Source organism: Pinus tabuliformis, chromosome 3_1 (assembly GCF_031772625.1).
Source record: "Pinus tabuliformis cultivar Carrire ecotype Pingquan chromosome 3_1, CPIR1, whole genome shotgun sequence".
NCBI classification, from domain to species: Eukaryota; Viridiplantae; Streptophyta; class Pinopsida; order Pinales; family Pinaceae; genus Pinus; species Pinus tabuliformis.
In genome coordinates this window covers 85,210,842-85,236,276 of record NC_142301.1, presented here as the reverse complement: position 1 = coordinate 85,236,276, position 25,435 = coordinate 85,210,842, and the positions used below count along the sequence as shown (strand labels likewise).

Below are 25,435 nucleotides of genomic sequence, written 5' to 3'. Positions count from 1 at the left end.
AACTTGTAAAATAATCTGAACAAAACATAAGATTGAAAAATAATCTCAACAAAATATAATAACAAATAGCCTTCCAACAAAGAGCAGACTGTAAATTCATTGTCTCTGAATGATGGGAAGAATATATAGGGAGACAAAATAGAAACAACTACTAAAAAGTACTAAAAGCTTTCTCATTTCTTAAAGAAAATGAAGTAAATCAACCAATGTTAATTACAAGTAGAGAGCATCAATAAATTTAAAAGACATTACAGTAAAGCCCCCATTGTTGAACACACGGGGAAAGCAGCCAGACTAGTCGATTATAAAATTTAACATCTCCATTAAGAAACTTTATGAATGTACAAGGTCCATTCCCTGTATTATAATTCGAATACGTTTCTAGTGACACAGGTACAAACAATTATAAATTTTACCGACATAGCAATTATACTAGTTTTCTTCATATAAGTTGTAGAAGAGTATCGGGACTTAAGGGCCCTCCAATAAACCTGTTCATTAAAGGGATTAGGGACTCGACAATTGAGCCTGAATTAAATCTCCCTTAGCCTGCACAGCCCAAAAGAAGAGAAACTTTTTGGGTTTTCTTTGGCTGCTTTCCAAAAGAAGTAGATTCAGCAAACCGCATCAATTCAGATAATCAAGTGTCATATCATAATGAAATAAATTCATGCACAGAGAAGAAATAAACGATCACACACGTTTCCCTTTGATTCACCTCCATGTACGATCAAGCACATTTCCATTTGATTCACCTCCAGTGTCTATATTCTCTGATTATAGAAGACAAACTTGCGACCAACTACACAGTAACACACATAATAAATTAAGGATTCTTTCACAAGTTCCGAACCAAATACACAGCAAAAGCCTAAATCATCATGCACAAATCATACAGATGACGGATCATCATCTTCTTGAATTGTCATTTCTCTACATGAAAGTGCCCATACAGATGACGATTGCCATCTATAGGTTTCTATCTAATAAAAATGACTCCAGGTAGATGTTTGTAAGAGTGGTCCTATAATAATATGATTCAGGAACTATAATAGAACTAGATGTCCTTGTAGAACAGAGTTTCAGAAGTACCATGATGAGATATTCATAATAACTCTTGTCATGCTCCAAAATACCATATTGAATTATCATACTTAGAAACCGTCTCTGGGACTGCATAGTCAATTGGAATATTGTTATATGTGGAGACAAATTTCATGTCTCCATTCATTTCCTGGCAATGATGTATAAAGGGTTGATCATAGACCCTGCTTTGATCAAGGCTTAAGCCCTCTCTCATTACCAGCTGCATGTTCGAACCAAAATCGTTACCATTGTTTCCAGCAATAACTCCTTGCCCAAAGAAGTTATCATCAGGCGTAATTTTGAAAACTTCCCCACCCTGTGAAGCAGGGTGCATGTTCACTTCAAGCTGATTGTGACCATTCATCATCTTAAGGTTCCCTAGTGTTGCTGTCTTATTCTGATGCAACCCATCATATAAAGCAAGTAATTCACTGATAGGCTGCTGATTACCAGTTGGAATTGCTGAACTTGTAGTGCCAAGAGGATTAAGATTCACATTACCATTGGATGTCGTCTGTCCTTCCTTCTCAGATGGAAAAATACTCACCTTTCCTTGAACTTGTAGCTGGTTAGGCTGCCCCGTAGATAAACAAAACAAGGATTTACTCTCCTGAGGTTCTGGTCTCTGATATCCCATGCCTTGCAAATCTGTCCTATACGCACAAGTAGACTGATGGGCATTTCTTAAACTCTGATCTGAAAATCCAAGTTGGCGCTCATGATATGGGCACTGCTCATGTGGACATGTATAGACCTTTTGATCTTCCAATGGAGATTCCTGTGGTAACTTTCTTTTTCTGATAAAATCTACATTATCTCCTACCTGAAGAGCTGAAACTCCCTCATTTGAAATACCTACATTGAAATGGTCAAATTCTTGTGGTTTGCATTCCTGTACCTCAGAATTTAAGAGATCCAAGTCTTGTGGTTTGCAATCCTGCACATCATTATTTGTATAAATAGAGTTCGGATCATCTTCAAAGCCTTCAACATCATACTCGCTGCCGCTGCTGAATGTCAGAGACCCAGCATGTGTAGTCAACGAAGCATTGGTCGGTGGACAAGCATTAGGGTTTTTCTGGCGAGCCAATGCTTCCTCTTGGTTAACAACTGCTAGCCAAGTTGCACTTTCTTTAGCTGTCATCTTATCCTGCAAGCACTTTGACTGCCTAACAAGCTTGCGAATTTTGGCTATATCAGGTGACATGTGCTTGATAACAGCAGTGAGAACCCCCACCTTCCAAGCCTTTTTCAGATCATGAGGCTTTTTATAAGGCGGAGGCCCTTGTCCTTTTGGCAAGCCTAACTGTGGCCACCAATCCTCATGAGTAGTTGGCCACCAAGGAGGAGAAATGCCCTTTTCTAAAGGATATCTCCGCTGAGGCGGATCACAGTGCTGCATAAGGGCAGAAAGAAGCGAACCCAAAGTGGTGTCCTGAAGTTCCTGAAGAGTATGAGGGGTAGGAGCCACAACCATGTTACTCTCATTTGCTCCAGGTGTTGCATGTTCTGCTTGATATTTGGTGATTGCAGCAGGGCCATTCCTATCAAATCTGACCTTCTCCTTCCACCATGCTCTAAGATTGTCGGAGGCTCCACTTACAGGCTTCCCTTTTTCAGGAATGATACCATATACAAAACCTTGTGCTTTGCAAACTTCCATCATTTTCAGCATGTACTTCAGTATACCATCCTGTGCCCGGGACATCTTTTTCCTTCGGGCTTGTTCTTGTGACTGTCTCTGTTTTGCTGTGTCGCTGTGATATTTTCCCTTCCGTTGCTCCTTAATGCGCCTAAGCCGGATGCGATCCTTCCACATCTGCTTCTCAAGCTCATCCACATCAATGTCATCCTCACTAAGTCCATCATCATGCATAACCTCACCCTCATTTTCACACATTGAATCTCCTTCAAGAGGAACAGAAAGCAGATCCAAATTTCCTGGATAACCAATCTCATCATATATCCCCATGACTTCTACCCTAGATTGGCTGTGCCAAATTTTTACAACTGATTGGAGGAAAACCAAGGAAAAACCGAAGTGTGAAAATCTCCTTCCAGTATTGATCCTGCTAATATTTATCTTCTAGCAGGGAGTCCCTGTTCCATCACAATTAGTGATGAATAAAACATTAGCCTCTGCCTTAGTTTCATGCAGGGAATGCCACAGAAATTAGCACCACCTTCGTAAATGGAAACATCCAACTAAAAAGATACAGCACTTTGGCATATTCATGGCAGTGTGTGGCAAATCTAAAGCAGTCAAGACTCAAACCACTCTTGCAGCATTTCTGTCAATGGCCAACAAGAAGTTTAATCAGAAAGTATTCAGAAACAACATTGTTGCTTTTTTAATTCAATTTTCCAGTGAAAAATAATAATTCCAGGTACAGAAGTTACATACTTTGCATCTGTTGGACAGGAGAAGAATTTCTCAAAAATTACAGGGTTTTTTCCACATCCAATTGTGCAATGGTCCAGCATCCAAATCTGGCACTCTTAATTCACAAACATAAAAAGACATTCAAAACCACTACAATACTCCATCTTATTCTCTAACAACATTTAGTCAATATCTTCAAATAATTAACAGAAAACACAACCCACTGAAATAGTTGTTAATGTTACTTTGTAGGAATTCAGTACAACTGCAGAAATCAACCATTAGTATGAGACAAAGATTGAGTAGTCTGGAAGGATTGTGCTAGAAAACAAAGACTCACCACAGGAAAATTTTCAGGAATCACTGACATAGAGAACCAACAGTACATAACAGAACATGAAATATCTCACAAGAAATCCCCAAATATTTGGTCACATTGATGAATGCAGACCCCTAAATACAGTGTAATTAGTCTCTTCCCCCATGTGTGTCTTAATTTATGTTGTTCTGCATGCTCATGCTGACATCTTGAATTTTGATATGTTGCAAAATAGAAACAAGTCCCTACAGGTCACAAACATATTTATTCTAAAACCATTTTGTGAAATTAGTTATTCCAGTGAGCACCAAAATTGATTGAAACATTGCTTAAATCATAAATAAAATTTTGAAAAGAAAAAAAAGCAAGACATCAATGTTAAATATAAATCAACCCTGTTAAGGGATGTAATAAAAGCTTAAAAGTGGCTTGGTAGCATTGACCATTGAAATGCTGTGCTGTATTATCATTAATCTTCATGATCCAGGGAGCCTAAAAAACCATGCTATAGAATTGTGGATTGAAGTTGAAACTTTGGGGAAGGTTCATCCAAATTATATGATACTGATTTGGTATTTGAGTTGTCTTGTCAAACCTAAACTCAAAGTTTGGTGCCTATCAGAATCTGTGTTCACTCTGTTGCTAGATCTCGTGCAATTACCAATTCAAAGATCCATCTTCTATCCTCAAAGGCAATTAATTTCACAAATTTGCAAAGCTGATGAATGACTTGAACTTGGAACCATTAGCTGCTGCACCCAAGGAGCATGTTCAGCTTAATCTACAACCCAGGGAAGCAGGAGAACAGCCTTGTTTTTTCTAGTAGACCTGTTCATATTCACTTAAGTAACATGAATTTACAACCAAAGAGATTCCAGACATTCTTTGCATTGACTATCACTGGCATTATCCCATCAACGTCTAGTAATACAAATGTTTTGCTTGTACGCCTTGTAGCACACACCCTGCCAATCTGCGTAGGCTTTTAAGTAACATGAATTTACAACCAAAGTGATTCCAGACATTCTTTGCATTGACTATCACTGGCATTATCCCATGAAACTCTAGTAATACAAATGCTTTGCTTGTACGCCTTGTAGCACACACCCTGCCAATCTGCGTACGCTAGCAAGCCCTCCTCTTCTCCCACAACTGCTGTATATTTTCCTTGTTGCTTGTATAATCAAGGAAATGGCCTTTCAGAAGTCCAGTTTGCAATTGTGAGTAACCTCCAGGGATTAGCTTTTTGTGGATCCTCTCTATGATAGTCATTTCTCTTGATGCTTTGCACCATATACTACACACAGAAAACATTGATTCCTGACTTCCTGACTTTGTAGAGCTTTGCAATGCACAACCCTATGCAAGAAACTTATTTAAACATTGTGAAGATCTGATGCACAGGATGCAGTTTTCCTGCAGGAGTAGAGATCAGCTGTGATGAAGTGCAGGAAGAGGATGCACAAAATCCAGTGCAATGCAAGGTATTCTATTTTATCTTTTACCCCGTCCACCCTCAACTGTCTATACTTACTGTTGTTTCCAGGATTTTGGCATCCATTACTCTGTGCAAACCTCTCTTCAAAAAGATACAGAAAATCATTGCCAACAGCAAGTCCAAGCTCTCTGTGCATGCTCTAAATCACACGATCCTTCCAAGACAAGAGGTGAATCATTTTTTTTGTTATATTACCATTCATGTTTGCCATTTATTTTAATTTCGCAAGGTTTGGCAGTCGGAGACTTGTTACATATTCAATTCTGTCAGCACTATCAAAACATAAAAGTTAATTGTGGAATTTGGTCTGCCCATCACCTCCCATGCATGTGGATCATTGCCCCACTCTTGTTGAAGTTCTATTGCAATGGTGCTTGTCATGATGGTGTTACGTAGTAAACTCATGCTTGCCAATATATGCTTCAGTTATTGATGTTCTTTAGCATACATGTGCCAGCTGAGATAGATTTATACTATATAAGAAAAGCAGATTAATACAAGTTAATATCATCCTAATACTTGCAAAGGGATGTGGTTTAGTGTGAGGAATGGGAGGGAAACATGAAAACAACCCAGGTTCAAACACCAGCAGGTATCAGCCCTTATGTGCATGTGCGAGAAAAGGTGTTTGACCTCCCAAAGTTGGCTTTGCTTCATCAACAAAGGGACTTAACAAAAGTTGGACTTGTGTTAAGTGGATATTAATGGGATACTTTATCTTTATTATTATAGAGCTTAGATATATAATTTACAAAAATATAAATATATATATTGCATCCAATAAAAGACATTATTATTCCAATTTTATATATTAGTTGACATACACATGCACACATAATTTTATATGTTAGTTGATATATATATATATGTTCGTTCAGTTTCACATAAGTCAGGCATCGAACACAACTGTGAGAAAGACTCCAAACAATTTTTACTTCAGATCTTTAAAAGTGTATGTCTTGATGCAAAAATCTAACTGATGCTTCTCAAATATGCAGATATTTCGATGCGATGTGCAACTTGATTGCACATTAAATGACGAAAGAGGATTGGAATATAAATAACCCTTCCACAATAACCTTCAAATTCCTTTAGACCTGGAAACCTGACACCTCACCAAACTGCATCAGTGAGACAAAACAAATATAATCTTTAAGAAAATCAAGTATATGGAAGGGTAAGTAATGCCCGGCATTTCATGCAAGGCTGACGACAACTACTTGTTCAGGCATGGCATAAGAATTCATGTAACCACATGCAGGCTGCCATTTAGTTAAATAGTGTCCTGATTTACATAAGGATTTTGTAGAAAGAGATGTTATCTATTATAAGCAACCTTCGTCAACATCATTGGGGTTATGGTTGTAGTATATACTATATACATGTATAAATTATATGTAACCACATGCAGGCTGCTTTTAGCTAAATGGTGTCACAATTTACATAGGATTTTTGTAGAAGATGTTATCTAGCATAAACAATCTTCATCGATGCATTTGGAGTTAAGGTTGTATAAAAATGTAAATGATATGATATAGAAGTGAATAGCACACTGTAGAAAGGAAAACAACTTGAAGAAATAGGCAAAATCTAGCACTCCCTCTTTGCAAGGAAGGTGTTCTCCACCAAACCAAGTTTCTCCCCCAACATCTCAAATTCCCATTAACCAGGCACTTTGTCAAAATATCTACCACTTACGAATCTGAAGGAGCATACTCAGGAACAATTGTTGCATTAAATGATGATAAATGTCAACGTGTTTGGAATAATCATGAAATACTAGATTCTCTGATAGCCTAACGCAATTCTAATTGTCACAAAAGACAACAATGAACTCCAGCATCTCACCAATCAACTTGTAAAGTTATATAGTCTCACAACAAACCACTAATGCTACCATGCACTCTACCTCTATTGAACTACGTGCAACTATCACTAGCTTCTTATTGAACTTGGAAATCATTCATGTGCCAAAATAGAAACAAAAACCGAAAGTGCTCTTCCTAGCACTAATGTCTCCTGCCAAATGAGAATCAATGAAACCAGACAACAACAACTTAACATCTCCCTCACACCTCATGAGTCATGCCATGATGAATTCTTTACACTTCAAGTATCTAAGCACATGCCTGGTAGCAATCCAATGAATCTGCTGAGGTTCAGCCATGAACTTACTCAAAGTATTCATTGCAAACATATATTGAGCTTGATATTTAGAAGATACAACATGGAACTAATCAATCTGCTCAAAATGTTCACTACAAAACATATATCAACCCCGATATTGACAAAATACATCAGAGAACCAATCAACTACCTGTGCAAGGAAGAATCCAACATATCTAAATCTAAATCAACAAGTAATGTCAGATTTGGCACCCATAGGAGTGGCCATGGGTTTGCAATTTTCAAAATATTAAATCACTCCAGAATCTCCACTGTGTACTTCCCTTGCCCAAGGACGACCTCAAACCCTTCCAAACCTTGAGGCCCAAAATGTAACACGTAATAAGGTTGATGTCCTTCATATGATATCAAATTTGTTGGACAACTTCTTACACCATGCAATGAACTTCTAATTACTTCTAAGAATCAAATCATTTACATAGAGAACCAAGTTAAAGAGATCATATTTGTCATATAAATAATAAAGGCCTACGACAATCTTGGTGAAGCCCAAAGTCAACAAGTGCTCATAATCGTTGAGTACCATGCACATGGTAATTACTTCAACCCATAAAGGGCCATCTTCAAACTGTACGCATGGTTATCTCACCCATGTACCTCAAAACCCCATGGCTGATTAATATACACTTCCTCCTCAATTAGGACATTCAAAAAGCAGTGTTACATCCATCTAGTGTAAAGGCCAACCAAACACTAATGCAATAGAAACAAATGAAATTAGCAACAAAGCCGCTTATATTTGCCTATTAGAAATATTTTGATGTAATAGTTGTAAGCAATTCAAAGTGAAAAGTTAGAATAATTATAAGACATTTAAAACTTGTAATAATGTATTACCTATACATGGTTTAAAAGAAAAATAATAGTAAGAGTGGTTGTTCAGTATTTAAAAATTGAAGAAAAACTGAATAAATTTAGGTATTAGTAACTATTGACAATGTTATAAGTGTAAATTGATGTTTTTAAAATAAATAAATTGGTGAATTAAAGATGTGGCATATTAGTCCTATCCATAACACTCCAAAGTGTAACCAAACTAGAAGACGTGTTTTTTATATTTTCAAGTCAAAGCTATCTAATATCACCTAATTGGTAGCAAATCTGCTTCGGACCTGTTTCTCAAGGAATAAGGGAGTTAACCGGTTAGTGATTAGGTTGTAGTAGTTTTGATTCTTTGTCAAGTCTAATTCTCTTAACCGCAAATGCTAATCGAGAATGTAACAGATTTGATCCCAAGATCATGTACCTAATGACTATTTTGGAGCCCCTACTATTATGAATCTCATATTGCAATGACTTTTGACTAGATTCAAGTCTTAAAAATGTGCATATACCTCAGTTTAATTGTTAAAAGAGACACCAAACCTCCAAACATAATAAAAACAATTGTTTTTCAAAGTCAAGAATAATCCCTCTTACACCTGCCACTTCTTTAATTTATTTTAATATTAATATGATTGGAAATGTTAATGTCAATACTTTGATTGATATTATATTCTACAATTTATTATAAAATATAAAAGGTTTATAGTTAACATTAATTTGATAACCAATATTTTAACATAAAAATAATAATAACAATTAATTATTTTAATTTTCATAATATATAATTTGAATTTTGAATTATATATACTTAAATATTGAAAAAGAAATTGCAATTGCAATTTTTTCAGGGGAAATCATCCTCTCTCTCAATCTGAAAGCGAGAGTGAAAGAGAATACAACAATATTCATAGGCACATAGCCATTACAACAATATTTCTCATCATCGTGTCACCCACAAGGAATTGAACCCCGGTGGAGGGAATAACAACCATTCTACCCAACCACCCAAGATAAACCAAATTGACAACAAACTTATTTATATATAATTATAAATTCACTTTAATTTTAAAAATCTAAAAATTTATATCTTTAATATTTAATAAATTTCAAATTAAAATAAATTTAATCAATACTCTATAAACTTCCTTCCAAATATAATTCTTATCTGATGTAAGTATCCAATGCAAAGTCATTGACTTCCCCTACTCATTTTACAAGGCAAAAAACCCACAAGGCATGGAACCCATGTGAGCTTTTACTAGTGTTATGTATCTTATGTTAGTCGAATTTTATGGACATCATGGATAAAAAAAGCCAAGCATTTCATTTTATTTAAATATTGAAAGAAACTCACAGCTAAAGACAAATGTTTTATTCGAATGAAGGTGGTGGCCCCTGCATAAATAAATATTTAAGTATCCTCTAATGATAGTGAATTGGTTGAATCATCCTTTTTTATTGAAAAGGAGGAGTTAGCTGAGAAATCTTTATTTTTAAAAAACAGATTATGTATATTATGTTATTATTACACAAGGTTAATAAACTTGACTTTTAACCATAAGTTGACGATAACCAACTTCTATAACTCATATACCTACCAATCAAAAAGAATAAAAGATAAAACATACCCTTGCTCACCTAGATAGGGCAACCTCGTTTAACACCGACATCTACCCGGAAATAGAAATGTAGATATGGATGAAACATTTGACACCAACATCACCCAAGGGCCAAAAGCACACGGAATGGTTAAACCTCCTTTAGCCCGAACACAGTAAGATTAGATAATTTTATTAATGTCAAATGAATGACCACAAAAGTAGGAAAATGGGACTAAAGGGTATATCCAATACAAGTAAATGTGGGAGTGCAAACTGCAAACACAACTCCTAGAAAATGCCAACGCTAAATCTAGGGTAAATGAAGTAAAGAAGAAATACAACAATAGGACAGCCTCATAAACATGTATATAACTCGATCAAAGGCCCTGATGATGTAGAAGACTAAGTGAATAAATCCAAGACTGAAGGTCGATGATGTCAAGAATGCTTGAGTTTGATAGTCAAAGACAAGGAGGGTGGCAATGGTGTTGGCTCATTATCGGTGTCCTTTGGATCCAACAAGGAGTCTGGTTGCATGATCCTGGGGGGATGTATAAACTTCCAAGAGTGGAGTCACACTAGAAATGCCCAAATCCATTGGTTGTCATGTGCGGGCGTGATATCAAAGAAATAATCTCACTCGTGCATACCAATGAATAATCGACGTTGTAACTTCTACATCGTAATGCAATGGAATTTGGGATAGATATTTGATCCTACAATGAACCTCTTACCAAGGGATTTTACAATAAATAGGTTAGCCTAGTTATTTTATAAGATTAGCAACAAGTGTGGGTTCGAATCCCATCCATCCCAGTCTGTATGGTGTTATGAAACTAGCTCACAAAAAGATAGAAAAGAATCAAGATAGATCAACGCCTTAGAATTTAGCCTCTTCGAGGGGGGCAACCTCCTTTACATTACACAAATGAACAATTCTTGGATGATACAAATGACAAGGCCTCATTTCTATATATAGGAGTCTAAGGGGTCATAATATAATCAGAGCTGACATAACAATAATAATGTAAGGGCACAATAATAACAATATGGGGACTACATGGGCACAACAATATAATAAGGGGTTGTACTAATAACAATAAGGGGTTACACTAGTAGTATAGGGACCTAACATGCCCCTCTCCTTCAAAAAGTGTTGTCCTCAACGCTTGAGTAGTTCTTGACGCTTCTGTACAAAATTCTTGTCCTCCCATGTGGAATCTTCAACGGGTAAGTTCTTCCACTTGATGAAATACTCTGAAATTGATCGATTTCGTCGCTGTCGAGTTCTTCTTTCTATGAATGCTCCAGGTTCCAATATGATTTTTCCTTCCTCGTAAAGTTCTGGCAATATTGTTTGAATTGGGATCTTCTACAACTTTTGAATGAGTGGCCACACTTCTTAGTCCCTTTTCCATTCATCCCTTGCTTCGTGTATCCAATCTTATTAGATAACAGAAATAGCACAATACAATGCTTCCACATCCTCATCCTTTCTCGAGAGTGCATCTGCAACAACATTTTGCTTCCCTTTTTTGTAGATGATTTCAAAGTCATAACCCAACATATTTGTGACCCATTTTTTATGTTCTTCTAAAAATAATCTTTGTTCTAAAAGGTATTTAAGACTATCATGATCCATTTTTACCTTGAAATGTCTTCCCATTAGGTAAGGTCGCCATTTCTCAAGTGCATGTAATATTGCCAACATTTCCTTCTCACAAATTGCTTGCTTGAGATGTGGCTGTAAAAATACCCAATCGCCTACATCAAAACTTCTTTCACTGTGATGTTGATATGCCTGTTGTTTCATTCGATTCTGCACCAAAGTGGCATTGTCCTTTAAAAGTTGGAGAACTTGTTGTTGATGCTTGATGTGATCTTTCACTGCTTGAATATTTTTCTTTTTGCTATGTCCTTCTATCTTGAGAGTTTGAGGAGTGGTAATTTCCTTGAATGCATTACAAGATATGGTCGGATTCATTTCTTGATGCTCGATGTGATCTTTCACTTCTTGATATGTCCTTCTATCTTGATAGTTTGAGGAGTGGTAATTCCGGCCAATGCATTACAAGATATGGTCAGATTCATTTCTTCTTTCTCGATGTGATCTTTCACTTCTTGAACTTTTTCTTCCTCCTCTTCATAATCTATGTAAAATAATTTTTTCTCAGCACACTTATGACCTTTAGTGTATTTGCTATCACAATTGTAACAAAGCCCCTTTTCTCTTTTTTCTTCCAATTGTTGTCGTGTAAACCTTGTAGGTTGTGGAAGGCTAGTAGAAAAAACACTTCCATAATTATAGTCATGAGTGGTGGGATTCCGGCCAATGCATTACAAGATATGGTCAGATTCATTTCTTCTTTCTCGATGTGATCTTTCACTTCTTGAACTTTTTCTTCCTCCTCTTCATAATCTATGTAAAATAATTTGGTCTCAGCACACTTATGACCTTTAGTGTATTTGCTATCACAATTGTAACAAAGCCCCTTTTCTCTTTTTTCTTCCAATCGTGTAAACCTTGTAGGTTGTGGAAGGCTAGTAGAAAAAACACTTCCATAATTATAGTCATGAGTGGTGGGATTCCTTGTTTCCATAATTTCACTTCCAATTTTTCTTGCCAACCTGAATGCGTTCTCCAATGAATCAAGTTCCCAAAGATGAACCTCATGTTGAATGTTATCTTTTAAAGTCCCTACGAAGACATCAATCCTTTGCTTCTCTGGAATATCATTTACCCTTATATTCAATTTTTGAAAGTCCTCAATGTGCTCTGCCATTGAACCCTTTTGTTCGAGATTTATCAATTGCTAAAGAAGGTGTTACTCTTCATATCCTCATAATGTGCTATCATTTCTTCCGTGAAAATTGACCAAGTGACAAGTGCTTTACTAGAACAAAGCCCTTTATACCATAAAAATTGATTTGGTTCTGAATATAAAAATGCAATATGTACCTTTTGTAACAGTTGAACCTCATGTAGATCAAAATATTGCTCCATCTGTAATATCCAATTTACCAAATCCTTGCCATCAAACTTCCTCATATCGCCTTTTCTCAATTTTGGGAGCTTGATATTGAAACCACTGTAACTCGGTAATTTAAGATCTCCAAGTTCTGAAATTGCGTCCTACAGTAGCCCTCTAAGTCCTCTTTCTAACCCCGCAATTCTGATCAGAATTTGATTCTCCAAGAAAGAGTTATGCCCAATCTCCTAAGATGACCTGATTATAAATGTTTCAGTAGAGCAAACTTGTATGACATGCCACATGTCACTGTTTCAACCTTCGGATCCTTCCTCTTTCTATAACTTCTTACGAAATTTCAATTTATTGTTCAGAGAGAAAGTTGTGACTATTTTCCCAAGGTCACTTGTTTAGAATAAAATTCGAGGGTCTGCAAAAACCCTAACTTCCTCAAATCATATCTCCAAAAATAAAGAGAGAAAAGCTCTAAAATTCGAACCTGAAGTTCAGAACGATTTCAGCGCAAATGGGTTTTTTTGAGCTTCTGAAACGTCGCATAAAAAAAAAGTTATAGCGGAAATGCCACAATGGCCTGTTTAGAGCAACGAAACCCTAGAATCCAAAGCTCTGATACCAAATGTTAGGAAACTAGCTCACAAAAAGATAGATCAATGCCTTAGAATTCAGCCTCTTTGAGGGGGCAACCTCCTTTACATTACACAAATGAACAATTCATGGATGATACAAATAACAAGACCTCCTATATATAGGAGTCTAAGGGGTCATAATATAATCAAAGCCGACATAACAATAATAATGTAAGGGCACAATAATAACAATAGTGGGCTTATATGGGGCACAATAATAACAATATGGGGACTACATGGGCACAACAATATAATAAGGGGGTTGTACTAATATCAATAAGGGGTTACACTAGTAGTATAGGGACCTAACATATGGCCCATGTATGGACATAGCAACAAATATATATCGAACTATGTTGCACGAAACTTCTAGGAACCCGACGTTTCAGGCCGTACCCGTACCCGAAACTTGATCGAAACTTGGCCATCATGTAATCATTGATGAGAATTAATATAGACTTTGTTTTCCTTCTAAATTGTCATTTACGGGTCTTGTTCCCTTTTTTCTTGCAAGATAATTTGTTGTTCACTTATATATATAGAAATATATATATATATATATAGAAATATATATATATATAAATATATATATATGACATTTCGGTTGACGTTTCCATTTTTGGGAGGTGACGTTTCTAAACGTACTTGTTTCGAAAACTTCGAAACGTTTCGGCATTTTGTGCAACTTGGATATCGATGATCTAGCTCTGAGAGTCAAAGGTGTTTTCTTTGTCAAGATGTGCATAGGGTGTGTCATTTATATAGAGATATACATGCACCGCCCTATTGATTTGGGTGGGTTGACTAAACATTTGTGTTCTCTTCATGTGGTTGGGATACATAAGCAAAACGTTCAAACACCCAATCACATCCCAACCTCAATCTGTGAAATCGAATAAACTATTGCAATGTTAGTGTTCATTGATTAACTAGTGTCAGTGTTAATTAATTGTTAGGACACTTGGTGATGGTAATTTTTTATTTTTTTTTTAATCAAATACTTGTATTTATGACAATTCTATTTAAACCGTAGCCACTTCTTGTACATCAACCAAATAAAGATAGGAATTTAAATTTCAAAAATTTAAAAATTATTTTTAATTTTCAAAATATTCAATTTAATATTTAAATTTTATAAAAACTTTAGTAAACTTTATAGATTCATTTCAAAAATTTAAAAACTAATTGAAGTCAAATAAGTTTGACTAGCAACCAATTACAATATAGGCAAGCAGGTATAATACTATGATAGTATATCTAACAACTGGAGGAAAAGTTTCCACATAGTTGTCTCCCTCTTTCAAACTAATGTACACTTCCTCCTTAATAATACAATGGGATAAAAAAATGTTTACACCCATTTAGTATAAAGGCCAATCGAAAATGGTTGCAATAGACATAATGACTCCAATAGAAGTATACCTTGCAGTTGGAGTAAGAGTCTTAGCATAGTTGACTCCCTATTTCTAAAATAATCCTCTAGCCTTGTACTTCTCTACGCTCCCATTAGTCACATGCTTCATCTTGTATAAACCCTAGGAATCTAGTTCCCCACCAATCTCAACACAATCTCCTAGACATCATTCTTCACAATGAAGTTATACTCAATTATTAGAAAAACATTGTTATATCCATCTTATATATAGGCCAACCAAGCAACAATGCAATATAAATAATGATTCTAATAGAAATATGTCTGACTATTGGAGCAAATGTCTCAATATACTCTACTCCCTCTTTCTAATCAATGTATGCTTCAATTAGAGAATTTAGAAAATAAATTTTGACATCCTACCATAAAGGCCAACCAAAAACCGATGAAATAAACATAATGACTTTGATAAAAGTATACCTTGCAACTAGAGCAATAGTGTTAACATAGTCCACACACCTCCTTTTCAAGATAATCCTTTCGCCATGACTTTAGCCTTATACATCTTTATGCTCCCATTAGCCACATGCTTGATCTTGTACAACCCCTTGGGATCTATCCTAATTTCCCCACTAGTCTCAACACAATCTCCCAAATGTCATTCTTCCTAATAAAGTTATACTCCTAGTCCTCAGTCATGGCGTCCTACCACACTTGTTTGCATTTGCCTCCACAAAGCTAGAAAGCTCTATATCAATGAGAGATCACATCAATGCAACATAAGTAGGAAACTTCTTAGGGAAACGACTCACTCGAAATAAGATTTTGCTGATCCCAATTGGCCTTCTGCCTCCTACAAACTAGGGATTAGCCATCTTGACATCCTCATTGAACTAGATGGTAAGGAGGCCTTTGTTCCTTCATCGAAACCCTATCGTTCAAAATCTATTTTTTCTTCTTCCTTCTAATCAGCCCTTGGAATAGCAACCTATTCACTCTCCTTAGCCTCTACAAAAGGCTTCTAAGACTCAAAGTATCATGCAAAACCTCATCAACCTTAACACCTTTGTTTAACACTATCTTCTATTTTGCTAGAGTGGAGATCCAAAAGGCCTTGGATGTTTCTCTATAACCAACAAATATACCCTTGATACTCTAGAGTTCAACTTTAGTCCTCAAAATGCACATGAGCATAAACAAGACTACAAAACACACAAAAGTGTGATATATGAGGCTTCTAGAATCCCCAAAAAGACCCTTAGAAAATAATGATCCTATAAAACCCTACTTCTGCATTGCAAGATATGATACCTATACCCAACAATTTTCAAATCAACCAAATATACTAAGAGGGTAAGGTTCACACCTACTCTAATACCATGTTGAGATTCACAAATTAAAGTAGGAAAATGAATGGAACCAAAATAAACCCAAATTCTAGCTCTAAGATACAATACCTATACACAATAGTCTTTAGATCAACCAAGAATATTGAGAAAGCAAAGTTCACCTACTCTGGTACCATGTTGAGATTCACAAGTAATAGTAGGAACTTGGAAGTCAAATGGAACCAAAATAAACCCAAATTTTGAACTAACTTAATCACAAGTGCACTAGAGCAGAGAACGAGAGATAAATATGACCAAGTACAAGTGTGTTGCACAACAAATGCACAAGTACAAAAAAAAAAAGAAATGCCAAACATATAGGTGCCCATGAGGTTAAAACACTTTATAAGAGAAATTAAGATCACAAGATGAGATGACACAAATAAAAGCTTTGTTGTGTAGTTATACAAAACTCAAGTGAGGTATCCCTTCAAGAGGGGGTTATGGGCCCACAAAACAAGGGCACACACACCAGAGGGTTATTTAGTCTACATATCAAGTTTGACTACATTGACCTTAACCATACCTAGTAATACAATAAAACAATAAGAATATGACCTTAATCATTATCACAAGTTATGACAATAGTAAATTGTGAACACATATACATTTACACTAATAATCTCAACAATTCACTGGGTGAGATGACAATTATGGAAAAACAAAAAATTTGAGGGATCCACTAAACCTGTAAAACTCAAGCCCCTTTTATGAAACCCATTTCCTAAGAAATTGAAATCCATTTCAGCCATAATAACAAACCTAACAAAATATTAAATAAATCAGCATGAATACCATCAATGCAAAAATGATGTGGCATTCTTGATAATGTGACTTGTGGTTTTGAGATGATCATCACAAAGATAAATCTGTGACTCGAATGACTTTACAGAACAGTCATTGCTGATGACTTCTGGTTTTGAGATGATCATCACAACGATAATTTTGTTAATAAACTGATTTTACACAGAATCTGAAAAGATTGCGTTAGAAAAGGGCCAAAAATGTGTTCATATATATCTTCTAAATATGCTCACTGCATCTTATGAAAAGGGTCAGTTAGAGCAACAAAAACAATTTTGCTCAAGGAAGTAACTAAGTACCTCTTGACACGTATTATGATTTGTCAGAAGAAGTAAGTTTTTAATCACATGGAAACACATCCTGTGAATAAAATCACTTAAAATGATCTACGATTTATGGTTCAATGCCACAAAAAGGGAACAAACTATCCTTGAGAACATGGTCCAGCAGTGCCCTCACTAAAAACAAGCAATTTATTGAAAAATATGGAATTTCTAAATATCAAAAACAATGATCTATGATTTCCTGTTCAATGCCACATAAAGGGAACAAACTATCCTTGAGCACATGGTCCATCAGTACCCTCACTAAAAACAAGCAATTTCTTGAAAAATATGGAAATTCTAAACATCAACAACATCATGCAGTATTGTGGGCATTCCACAGATCAAGCAAAGGAAATATGGGGCAAAGGTATAATAATTTATGCCAATTCAATTCATGACACTTTTTTAAAGGGGAGATACTCAACAAAGGTAAGAAAACACGAAATTAATGAGAGTTTGATTACAAGAACTATCGAAAATAGAGATTCAACAAATTATAACATGACAGCAGGTAATTCAAATTACCAGGGAAATGATTAAAAACAACATGATCAACACATAAAACACATGCAGATAGAGGAAGGAGATACCTTTTGAAAACGAAGTATTTAAACAAATATGACCGAGACCGTAGATAATACAACATATCAAAATGGCTTTGGATTCTACCATCGTTTGAAAGGTAGGATGATTGGTTCTACCTAAAGGTTGTTCAATAACACTGCAAAAACATATATACACAATTACAAGCCCATACGAAACTATCAAAGCTGTTCTTAAAAGGATCTCATAATATTATGCAGTATCTCTTGAGTTCTATGACATCTGTTACTTCTAAAATCCATAGTTTCGTCCAGTCCTAATAAAATCAATTACCCAGAATAGGTATTTTGCGTTATATTCTGACGGACCAAATATTCAGCTATATACATCATAAAATCATATCTCACTCGGTAAAAATTTTCAACCTGGACATAATCAAACAAACAATTTCTTCATACTCACAGAAAACACAAACTGACTGCATCTGCAACACAATTAAAAGCATACGTGACCTCGAGTATACTCCTCACCACGCTAAAAGTAGAAATCAGAAAACGATAAACTTTAAATTCCCAAATCTCTCAGAAGTATTCAAATTCAGCCTAACTGGAAATACAAGTACCCGCAAGCAGCGAAAATTGAGGAAAAAAGACACAAAAAGCACACTGTTCAGAAAAGATACGGAAAACCCGAACAGATGATGACGAAGTCAGTGTAAAAAGACAGCCCAAAACCGTAGAAGTCCTTTTTTTCTGCTGACAAATGACCAGGGCCTCAAAAGGCTTACTGAAGCAAATCTGGGTATGTTAGCTCTGGAAAAGCCATGTAAATGCGAAGCATAAGGCAGGAAAACACTTACAAAGAGGGCTTTGCCACCCAAAAACAAAAATTGCTCGCAAAATGACTAAATATATGCCGTTTTGGATACCGATGCAGCAATGCTAACTGGAAAGGGATAAAGAAAATGGAAAAATTACCTGGTTCCTGCAATCTAGCGACTTCGATTACTTCCTTTGGGATTTCTCCGGCTTTGAACCTGCGACCTCCTCTTCTCCTATTCTTTAGGATTTCGCCGGCTAGAACCTACGATCTCCTCTTCTCCTCTCTGTCAAGAACCCCCTACCAGCGTTTCGCTGATCAATTCCCTGCTCTGGAACAAGAGCACGTCATCCGGTCATCCGGTTTTCACTTTGTGGAAAATTGGCCCGAGACAAATAGAAATAAATTATAGTCATCCCTGACTAATGATAATGGTTCAATGCTAGAGCCGTCGGATGTATCTTCCTGTTCCCCAATCCGACGGTAAGAATGTGTGAATGTCAGTGGCCCTAATCCGCCGGTGCTGGCATTTAACGTTTAGCGATTATATTAATTACAGACCATCGTGGCAACTACAACGTGGCGCTTTCCTATTTTTCCATTTTTTCAGGTCACACATATAATGAGACATCACGGGTATTTTGTCTGATCACTTTAAATTAACGCAATTTTAAATATTTATTCATTATAATAAAAGATGATGAATATTAAATATATAAATTTTGGGAAGAATAATATATTTATTTATTTATTTTAATATTTTATTTTATATAAAAAATTAGATTTACATTTGAAATTTTAATATTTTAAATATAGATTATCTTTATAAAATTTTAAAAAACCTCTATCGTTAAAGTTAATTAGCGTCCACGAGGATCTATATAAAATTAATAACGAAATATTCATATTATTTTTAAATTTGATTATTATTGATATTAAAATCTATATTTATGTTTTTTATTTATTTTAAATATATTTGTAAATTTTAAATTTATATATATAAATATATTTATATATTTATATATTTCCGTAAATCATAAATTTTTATCGGATATTAATTTTATTTTGCTTTTTAATTTAAATATTAATAAGGTTAAAAATTTATATTTAATTTGAATATTATTATTTATTTTTAATATTTTTAAATTTTAAGATTTAGATTTATTTTTTTCCTACATTGGTACATATGGTTATAAATAGAACAAATTGTGTCTTTATTGAGGTATATTTGGTTATAAATGGAACAGAGCGTGGCATTATTTAAAGTAATTTTATAAGTTAAAAAAATTGTTATATGAACATGAATATTAATTACTTATTTATAAATAAAAAATTATGGAAATTTTGGTTATATTTTGATAAAATTAGGCAGGATTTTTCTAAATCTAGTTATAGCTGTTAATCTTAAATATTTTGGGTGTCTTAGAGGTTTTTGATGGCGTTGAATCCATTTTCACCATCAAAACATGATTTAATCTTCAATTCCGACCACTTTTGGCCATCTTGGCAATTCCTTCCTCCACCTCCATAAAAAATGTATAATAAAGATGTATAAAAGTGATAAGAGATGCATTCTCATGTACATTTATTAAGATATTACTAGATAAACTAATTCTTATTATATAGTTTATGATTTAAAAAAAAAAAATTATAAATTTATATTTATATAGGTTTATTATGAATTTGAAATGGTTATAAATTTTTTGATATACGATTATGAAAAAAAATTTAATATTCTCATCATTCTTATTATTTTATATGGATGTGAGGTTTGGGTTTGCAGTGTATCTAGAGAGCTTTGAAGCAAGCTTTTCTCCCATTAAAAACATTGTATGTTTTGTCTATAAGAAGAAGTTATATAACATGGATGCCAAGAGGTTTCCTAAAATTGCTTGTATCTCTAGCCACACTTTCGGCTCAAGTGATGATGGCATAAGAATGCCCAATCTTGAGTGGACCATTGGGGAATAAAATAGATCACCCTGCAAAATTCAGTTAATACTAAAAATATTTTTACTTCCTAATTTAAGGAGAATTGTGAAGTGATAAAGAGTTAGAGGGAAAAAGAAAAGTAAAAACAAAAATCATCTTTTTTCTTTAACTAGTATTAAAAAGAAAATGAACATTGCTAAGATGAGAATTAACTCTCATGAGTTGATTAATTTCCAAAAAATCAGAAGATGAAATAGTCTATTACTTGTGACATCTTAAGAAAATTGACCATGAAAAACATTTTCTTTAAAATATCCATCTTATATGAACTAATTTTCAAAATATTTGTCATCCTATAGAATTTTTTTTAATTTTTAAGTCTACAAAATTATAACTATTTGAGAATGCTTACTTTTTATAATTAAATTTTTTTATAAAACTGGATTGACAAAACATTTGAATATACAGAAAAATTATATTAAATTTTAAAATATTTAGTTGGATTTTTATTTTTACGTTGAAATGGAATGAAATGGGATAAAACAAAGTGTGTTTGATGCGGTGAGGTGACGCTTTTTATAATTTACAATTTAAAGAAGAAGAATACATTTTTAAAGATCTATGTTTAATATATATGATTAATTTAAATAAAGTTAAAATTTAAATTATTTGAAATTTTTATTAAATTAAATGTTATTTTTTAAAATGTGTGGGGATGGTGGGAACTTTTAAAATAAGTTGAAAGATTTTTCTATCAGTAGTGGAACACAATTTTCCAAATATGATAAACTAAATTATTATGGTAGTTTTAGTTCAACTAATTTAGTAAATGTGTACTTAAAAGATTGGAAATTTCTTTCGTTTGGAAATTTGAATTCATTCTAAATTTTCTTTCCGATGTCTTATTATACCAAGAGATTTGAAACTTCTCTTGTTTGAAAATTTGAATTCACCCTAAACTCTCTTTCCAATGTCTCATTGCACCAAAGATGGCATCCTTGGATGTATGGGACAAGGAACAATAAAAGGAGGCTCTTCCTTTGCAACACTAATTAAAACATTTAAGGAATGTATGTCATGAAGAATGAAATCTCTTCAATTTATTTTAAAATATTTCAAAATTTATTTTTTATTATAATTTTTTGTAAAATTTATATTTCCTACCTCCAAAGATTGTTGAATTACTAGAAATTGCTCATGGTTTATAATGATAGACAAGCGACCACAATACATAGTACATTCTTTTTGGTATAATATATAATCTTCAATTTCTATTAAAAAAATAATTTCTTCAATTTAATATTACTTTGTACTTATGAATTTGATAAATTTAAAATTAATTAATTATTAATTAATTTATATACTGGTAATATTTCTTATCTTATTCTCTTAATTGAGGCTAGCCTTTCCCCATTGAACTATGTTTTAGGTATTTGATGTACAAGAAGAAGTTGTACAACATGGAAGCCAAGAGACTCCCAAAAATTGCTTCTAACTCTAGTCAAAACCACCTTCCACTCAAGTGAGGGTGGCATAAGGATGCAAGTTCTGGTTAGATCATTGGGAGATAAAGGAGGAGATCATCTTGGGGAATAAGGATAATATTAAAAACGTCATTACTTCCAAATTTAAGGATAAGTTGTGGAGTGATAAGGAGTTAGAGGGGAAAAGAAAGTTAAGATATTATAAGGAGCTTATCGACCAAATTTAAGGATAAGTTGTGGAGTGATAAGGAGTTAGAGGGGAAAAGAAAGTTTATAAGGACCTTATCAACCCCATGTTTGATAAGAAGAAAATGAATATTGCAAGGATTAGAACTAATTTTCATGATCTCTGGAGTGAAACCAAACTTGGTCTATTCCCAAGAGAGTGGAAGATGAAAAGCACTTTCTGGCCTCATTTGCGATACTAAGAGAGTCCAAGATGAAAAGCACTTTCTCTTAGATTGTCCGGCCCTTACTCGCATCAACTCTCATTTCCAAAACATTCTCCCCACCACCATCCTCCTCGACTTGTTCAATGAGCAAAACTACTACACTACTACAGTGACCTCACAAAGCTTCTTTCCTTTTTTTTTATCACAAAAAATAAAATTTTAAATAATCCCAATTAACCACTTCTTTCTTAATGTCAGATAGACCATCTCAATCTTAATGAATATTAATCATCATCATAAATATAAATAAATAAAATGATTAAAATATCATTTTTTTTAACAATTAAAACTAAATTTCAAATTTTAATATTGAATATAATAATATTATAATTAAACATTTAAATGTGTTAAATTTATTTTAAATTCAATATTTATTGATTTCAAAATCAACATTTTAATTATAAATTAACAAATTACAATAAAAAATAATCATAAAAATTATAATTACAAAATAATATATTGTAAAAATAAATTAAAAAATATAAACATATTCTATTTTATAAATTAAATAATATAAATAAATAAAAATTAAATAAATTATACAAGATTTGAGGTAGAGTGGTTTGGTCAATAATTTGTTTCTAGCCCGTGGTTTTGGTCAATAATTTGTTCCCAGTAAGTTGAAGTCTTTAAGACGTTATAATTTGCATATTGTGACATTTAAAAAATAATTATATTTAGTATAATATTAACCAACTAAATTACTAATTTTTTCATTTGAATATTGTGATATTTATAAAATAATTATATTTAGTGTAATCTTGACACCTGAAGTTATTAATTCTTTCCGGAAAAAAAATCTCAATTGCATTTAAAAAAAAACCACCTTTAAAGGGGATATTATTTTATTTAAACAAGACTCATGGAAACAAAACAAATTCAATGAAAACTCACGAGCACTCTTAAACTGTACGTTACGAAGAAACACGGTAAAATCGTGCCTTTTCCTTGACGGCTCATATTTTCTAGTAAGTTTTGTCGTGTAGGCGATTAAAAGTTAAATAAATGTTACTCCTGCTTCCTTCCGCGATTCACCAGAACACGACAAAACCACGTGAAGACAAACTTAACTACAGTCCACTAATGTAGTGAAGTCAAGCACAAAAATCCAAAATAAAGTTGATTTGACTGCCATTTGCCTTTAGACTTTCTTTCCCGTGTGGCCCTAGGGTTTCACTCGTGCTCTAATGCAAGATATTTCTTTTCTAATGTGAACTGACGGTGGATGACTATGACCCAGGGGTCACAAAAATATTCCTACAATTTGACGCAATAAGTAAATTCCAAAATAAATCACGTTTTTAATGATAATTTCATTAGAATAATGATATAATTCTACACGCATTTAGATGTAATTCCGACCTTATTAATATATTCAATTACAGTTATCATCCCATTTACGTCTTCTTAACCGTTAATGTTAACATTTAATGTCCAGATGCATTGATGGCGAGAATTTCAACAAGACTCTGACTGGCAAAAAATTCTGAAGCCCACGGACTTTCTCCAACTTGGACCTCCATATCCTTATCCGTGTGGACCCTGAAAGCTAACCGGATAAAAACCTTTTTGTTGTGGACACTTACCTATCAATTAAAGAGTTGGAGGGTTTACTATTTGGTCAAACGCATGTGTGTAATTGAATAAAGTGAGAATGAGGAAAGTGAGATTATCAAAATCAAGTCACATCAATTATCACTAAGATCCCTATCAAAAATGGTTGGTATATTACTTTTCATTAGATACCATTTGCCAAACAGTTACACATTGACTTAATCCACAAGTGAAGGAATCGTGTTAAAAGGAGATTAATTTTAAAAATTCATTATATCATTCTAAGTTATTAAATAAATGGTTAGCGTAAAATTATTTCTAGCCTAAATTTATCATAATTTTAAATTTATTAAAAATAATAAGTTTGAAATTAAAATAGATTAATGTAAATTTATTTTAATTTTTAACCAACATAAATTTATGTTAAAGGATTAAATATTTTAAGTATAAATTTATAACACATTTTTTCCATCGTAAGGAATACTTATTCAATTGTTTTAATAAGTTTAAATTTTTCTGATAAATAACGTTTATTGAATTGTTTTAATAAGTTTAGATCCATCTTAACTCTAGATCTACCAAGTTTTGAGAGGAATCAAATTTATTTTTATTTTAAAAGAGATTTGCAGTTCAAGAGATTTGATGCCTCTCATTGTAAATCCAGAATTAAGATGAATCTAGGCTACTTTAATTATTAATTATAGTTAATTATAATTATAATTATTAACTTTATATTTTATATTTTATTTTTATTTTTTCAGTTTTATGTAATTTGAACCAATTAAAAAGTTTTATTGATAATTATAATTATTAATTCTTTTATTTTTATTTTTATCATTCTAATTTTATTTTGAACTAATCTAATTAACACTAATGAATTGTTTTAATAATAATTAAAAAAAAATACTTTATATATAAAGTTAAGGCATAGCCTAACTTATAGACGAAATGCTTTTTCCGCAACATTTTTTCTGATTAATATTAACCAAAATTCGGCAGAGATTTTCAAAAACTTGAGTTTAAGTTGTTTAATACGTAGAATTTGAGTGCCTTGGGGGGTTTTCAAAGGTGTTGAACTCATTTATGCATTCAAAAATGCATTTTAAAAAAACAAAAAATTGCATTCTTTTTTGCAATTGTTTTGTCGGATTCCGGTGAAAGAGTTTATTTCGTCTATACGTTAAACTACCCCTAAAGTTAATATTAAGCCCCAAGGGTTAGCTCAAGTGGTCTAAAGCTAGATGTA

At 33.5% G+C, this 25,435-nt stretch overlaps 1 protein-coding gene across 3 annotated transcripts; it reads right to left on the bottom strand.

Annotated features, from left to right (window-relative positions):
• Positions 1–302: 302 nt before the first annotated feature.
• On the bottom strand, positions 303–19,167 carry LOC149185883 (ETHYLENE INSENSITIVE 3-like 1 protein). 3 transcript variants are annotated; one of them, XM_089410824.1, is made up of 4 exons: positions 18,926–19,167; positions 3,491–3,584; positions 1,093–3,377; positions 303–802 (listed from the first exon to the last, which is right to left on the bottom strand). In XM_089410824.1, the coding sequence occupies exon 3, from the start codon at positions 3,056–3,058 to the stop codon at positions 1,121–1,123; it is 1,938 nt and encodes a 645-aa protein (XP_089266950.1). In that variant the 5' UTR covers positions 3,059–3,377; positions 3,491–3,584; positions 18,926–19,167; the 3' UTR covers positions 303–802; positions 1,093–1,120. The 3 variants fall into 3 exon arrangements, with proteins under 3 accessions (XP_089266950.1, XP_089266949.1, XP_089266951.1); XM_089410823.1 differs by having other exon boundaries at positions 793–3,377; XM_089410825.1 differs by lacking the exon at positions 3,491–3,584 and having other exon boundaries at positions 793–3,377.
• Positions 19,168–25,435: the final 6,268 nt, after the last annotated feature.

What these genes read in the sequence shown, in the direction of transcription:
- LOC149185883 (XM_089410824.1), bottom strand. Translation starts at nt 3,058, where the DNA reads ATGGGGATATATGATGAGATTGGTTATCCAGGAAATTTGGATCTGCTT.